We start from the raw sequence: 5,108 nt of genomic DNA on the forward strand, positions 1-5,108 counted from the left end.
TCTTCAGAGGACTAGGTGGTTTTTGTTTGGTTTTTTTTTGTTTTTTTTTTTTTTAAACATTCAGTATCTCAAGCAAAGAAGATGATACAAACTTTAAACCCGACAATGGGATCAAGTTACAGTCATTCTTGAAGCATTGCTCTGAGAGCTACCTGCACAGACTGCCACGGCTGCAATCAGCAGCAGGAAATCTCAGTGGGTCAGCCCATGGCTAACTGTTTCCTCCCCTCCATTACAGGCTCTGAAACCTGCATGAAAAAGTAATTAACCTCTTACCCAGTAGAATAATTAGTCTGTTCCGGTCTGCTGGGTGCCGCTGGTACCTAACCACCTCTTCATAGGGAGCTGCAAGTGTGCTGTAACAGCTGCTGGGGCACTGAGCATAACACGACTGCTGGTTGGTCCGGGATTTCCTGCGACACAGGCGCATACTTCTACGGAAACCAGCTGTAAGGGGCAAAGACATCAGTACCAAAAGAGACACCCGAGATGCAGTAGTTACTGCTTTAGTCTGTCTCTTCCCAAGCCACACATCGTGCTGGGGGTTTGAGCTTTTTGCAGGGGGAAAGTTAAGGAATTTCAATCCTGCACTTGGTAGAACTTCTGAGCATGAAATGACAGCTAAAGATGAGGTCACATCTCACTGAAAGTCACCTGAAAATTAGCCCAGAATTAAAGACCCCCAAAACAAGCCGAAAGAGAAGTTTCTGGCCACATAAAGCATCACAGGTCAACTGGTTACACTATGTAGCTGCCTCACCTTCGTAAAGCAAATCTGGAACATTTGCTCCAGCCTCCAGCATGAATCCAAATATTTTAAAGGTCACTGTGGTTCAGGAACAGGGACAATTTTCTTGCTCCACCTTACCATCCAACTCTGAAACCCTCACTTTTAGGTCTGCCTTTCTAATGAAAGCCCTCGTCATTATTTTCAATGGATGACAAACAACAGAACATTACACTCCAGCAAAAGTAATGAAGTAAGGGAAGTGTTAACAGCCAGTCAAGTTCAAACAGTGGTGGCCAGGCCTCGGTAAAAACCTAACAGGAAGAGGTATTTAAATGGAGAGAACAGGCATTAGTGGGAGGAAAGCAGAGTTATTGGAACACAGAGCAAGTAGAATTCCATTCAGTTAAGTCTTTAGATGAAATAAAGAACAAAGCCTTTTATTTAACTTCAAACACTTAAGCTAGATCAAGCCCCAAACATCTTACTTATCTTTAGTCACTGCGTACCAATAAAGACTCGTTGACCAAATTCACCAAATTCTTCCTCATCTAGAATAAGAACAAATGCTCATGAAATAAAGAACAGTGAAAGCTTAAGATCTAGGTGGCTAACAATTACTGCTGATCCCAAATGAAACACAGTGTCTCAGTAAATATATGGAAGTAGCATGCCTAATCTAAAAAAGCACAATACTCCATAATATGAAATAGTCAAACATTTAACATGACCAATGCAAAGGACCTGTAAGAGAAAAATTAGACATAGAAAGTTGTGTTGTTTTCTAAATTAGATTTGAATCTCAACATTTGTTTCATTCCTAAGACAACCAGGTGCCAGACAATGTTTTGAAGTACTTCTAGTGAAAAAAACACATAATTTAAGCTTTCAGGTGAAACCTACCTTACAAGAGTTCTTTAGTTATAACATTACAATAACCAACAAGTCAGTAACTCAAAATCAGAAATAAAAAAATTTATAAGTCTGTTTCTCCCCAGTAGCATGCCTGGAAAGGGCAACATGCATCTGCCCAGAGCTTTCAGGCAGAGTAAAGACCTGATTTTATTATTTCTCTTTATTCATCTTTGTATCGGTGATATCTGTGCTCCAACATCCCAGACTAACCTGTTTCCTCCTATTATTTATGTCCCCATTCTCATGCTGTTCCTTGTGAAGGCTTAACCATTCAGATGAGCCTTCTAAGTCTCTGCATATTTTTTATTGTTTTTTCCAATGAGATCTCTCCTATAAGACTCAAAAATACCAATTTCCCAAGAGATCAATGTTTTAACAGTTTAGAAACTATTTTATAAAGGTGATTTGAAAACAAATCACTACGGGGGAAAAAAGGTGTGAGCAATGTTTAGATTTCAAAAGGACTCCTCATTTTCCTCTGATCACGCATGTAGTTGTCCAAGCCGTGTGTTCCCTTTATTTAGGCCTTGTTAAAGCAAGAATAAGATACAGAAGACATAACCTGTTCCAAGGCGAGAACATAATTTTCACTTGCAGAGCATGAACTGTGTCATCTTTTAGCACTAGATTCTTTGATTGACAGTTCTCTCATAAGCATGCATGTATCAAAACAGAATTAGAGGCATCTCAGTTACTCTTCTTTCACATCTTTGCACTGTTTACTACTTGTACCTTTAACACACAGTTTTATTCCTACATTTCTATATATACTACAACTCCCTGTTTCTGACTAGAAAAAACTACTCAGCACAAAACTGTTTGTTGAGGGTAAAGTTCAGAGTACTGCTCAGCTGACATATGCCTGTATCCTTTTTATCTTCAGGTCCTTTGGGCCATCATTTCAATCTTTGAGCATTTCTGCTTTATCTACCCTGTGCTCTATGGTGCAGGAGGGAAATCTATGGGAACAAGCAATTCAGCTAGTGGGTATTTTAAGAGGACTGGTAGTTCACAGAGAAATTCTAACAGATTGATGCTTGGAGGAGACAGGGAGAAAATAGTGTTACCTTCTTTAAGCTCCTCTGCACATTCAGATAGAGACAGACATAAAACAATTAGTTTTGAGCAGACAGTCTATATTAAGATTAAAAATCCAAAATTAAGTTCCTAAAAATTTAGGAAACAGGTACTGCAGACTTCAAATCTAGAATATACCTGATCGAGCATGAATTCTCAGTTCCCAAGGAACGAGACACTCTGCTACAGCATCTATGTCAGTATTGTATTTTGCAAAATACATCACACTGATGTTTAACCACTGGTTAAAGTAAAATATAGGATTGCACGTATTTGCACCTTTATTCCCCTGCCTGTCTGCATACAGCAGACAGCTGACTCAGCACTGAACAGTGAATAGGATTTGCAAGAGTAATCCCCAAGTGCAGTTATCAGAAACATCCTAGCCTGGGAGACAGAACACTGCCCTGTAGACTGCTGGTTCTGTCTTAAAAGCTTTGGGCACTGCTTGAGAACAAACCTCCTGATAAGAGGAGAAGATCTGACTGGCAAGTAGGAACCTTGTGGAGAAGGGCAAGTGTAAGGTGGAATGACATTTTCTCCACAAGAATACCAAATACCTCAAACAAGGAGTTTAGCAGTTATAGATTTATTTTAGTGGAAAACGTATTTATTTTAGATGTCTTAAATTCTGCAGAACTCTGAATATACTGTAAATAGATAGCTGTTGCCTAAAAAAACCCAAAAAAACCCAAAAACAACCAAGCCCCAAAATAGCTTGGTTAAATAACCAGCACTGATTGATGTTGTCTTATACGTAAACCATTAATTTTATAAAAGCATTTTTGTTTCTTATGTGCCAGCCATGCCCACAATCATGAATCCAGAATCTCTTCTTTACTGGATAAACTCCTACAGGCCTCCGTTACCCTAAGGTAATCCCATTATCTGCTGACATCAGTGCAGCCCCCGCTGTCACAGCTGGCACGGGTATAACAGATTAGGAGTTGATAAACAGAGCTGGTCCTGATGCATAAGAAACACTCACACTTGTGGGATAACAGAAAAAAACCTTGCTACTAAGGTAATCAGAGAGCAAGAGGAAGACAGAATGGCTTTTCAAGCCAGAACGGCCTCTAAAGCTAAACTGACATGCTGGTTTTTGTCACCTGCTTGTTTTTAAGACACTTGTCTCTGGACACCCTTCTCACAGCAGAACAGCAAGGAATTTGAAGTTCAGTCAGAGCAACTTACCAGACTCAAACGTTTCTTCATCTTGTTTAGTAATCCAGATAGCAAAGACATTAAAATAAATTCAAAATTTAATTCTTTTCCTCCTATAGAATTTCAGGATCAGAAATCAATTTTCGAGCCTCTGTCAGTCTGTCTCACACATTTTCCCTACTTCGCTCTACACTGAGGTGGCAAAATAGAGTTTGCCATGCTTGAATTAAGTGTCTGGTCTCTCTCACCCAAGTCCTACAGGATCACATCCCTCCATGGCAGCTTTCTGAATTCCTTTCCAAGCTCTCCTTGGGAGAAGGAAGAATGAGCTGTGCTGCTTTAGTGAGCAAGTCAAGCTAACAGCCTTCACGTGTACTGTTTACATCTAAAAAGTTATTCTTGCTCGGTGCCTAAAAACTTACTCTCCTGAGATCAGTTTCATGACAATGAATTGTGTGGGTTCTCCAAGACTACACTCACCTGTGGCATTAAATCTGCTACAGACAAAAACTGTAGTAACATTACAGCCACGGTCTAAAACCTGAAGCAGAGTTTCATTCAGGGAGATATTTTTGGGGTGGTCCCTCATTTTGGCAGAACACTTTACTATAAGCACTGCACACCAGAACTACAAACAGCTCATCTGAATACACTAATATAGGATGACATTTCCAGGGTATGAGAAATAGAATTTTCTACCTTTAAGTTCACTAGGAGAATGAGTGTTTTTATTTGGGAAACAAACCCAGGCATTAACCAGCTACTACCTTGAAGCAGATAGAATAGTCTCAAGTGAATTCAGTTACCTGTTTCCACACACTTCTCATCAATCTGCATGTCATCCTCTGCAGATCAACACAAAGAAGGGGGGGGGAAAGTCATCTTAATCAAAACCACTCCCATCTCTCATGTAGCTTTTGTAAGCTTCACTCAAGGAAAACATTTTGTTCAGCTGATTTTATTATTACTTTTACAAGGAAGGTAAAGAAAAAAGACTGATTCAGCTCCCTCTCCATCCCCAGGCTACATCAATTCATGTCCCTGAAATGTGATCTTGTGGGCTTGCATGCCCTTCCAAGATAGGCCCAGTAGGAGCTATATTCCAGTGACAGGGCAGTTGTCAGGCATCTATCAACCATATTCTGCCCACATGTATTCGTTAACGAAATACTCTCTCGGAGCTGCTCAGGTCAGCTGCTGAAGATAGGGAAAAAGAGGGATAGGG

At 40.1% G+C, this 5,108-nt stretch overlaps 1 protein-coding gene across 1 annotated transcript in view; it reads right to left on the reverse strand.

Moving 5' to 3' along the window:
• The window catches only part of MPP4 (membrane protein, palmitoylated 4 (MAGUK p55 subfamily member 4)), a 19,374-nt gene that overhangs the window by 5,303 nt on the left and 8,963 nt on the right, over positions 1–5,108 (reverse strand). Inside the window, exons 12-16 of the mRNA XM_010155609.1 lie at positions 4,690–4,728; positions 3,914–3,934; positions 2,710–2,724; positions 1,237–1,278; positions 277–447 (exon numbers count right to left, since the gene is read on the reverse strand). Coding sequence (XP_010153911.1) covers positions 277–447; positions 1,237–1,278; positions 2,710–2,724; positions 3,914–3,934; positions 4,690–4,728 — 288 coding nt within the window. The remainder of the gene's footprint in view (positions 1–276; positions 448–1,236; positions 1,279–2,709; positions 2,725–3,913; positions 3,935–4,689; positions 4,729–5,108) is intronic.

The sequence above is a fragment of the Eurypyga helias genome, unplaced genomic scaffold, assembly GCF_000690775.1.
Source record: "Eurypyga helias isolate BGI_N326 unplaced genomic scaffold, ASM69077v1 scaffold6357, whole genome shotgun sequence".
NCBI classification, from domain to species: Eukaryota; Metazoa; Chordata; class Aves; order Eurypygiformes; family Eurypygidae; genus Eurypyga; species Eurypyga helias.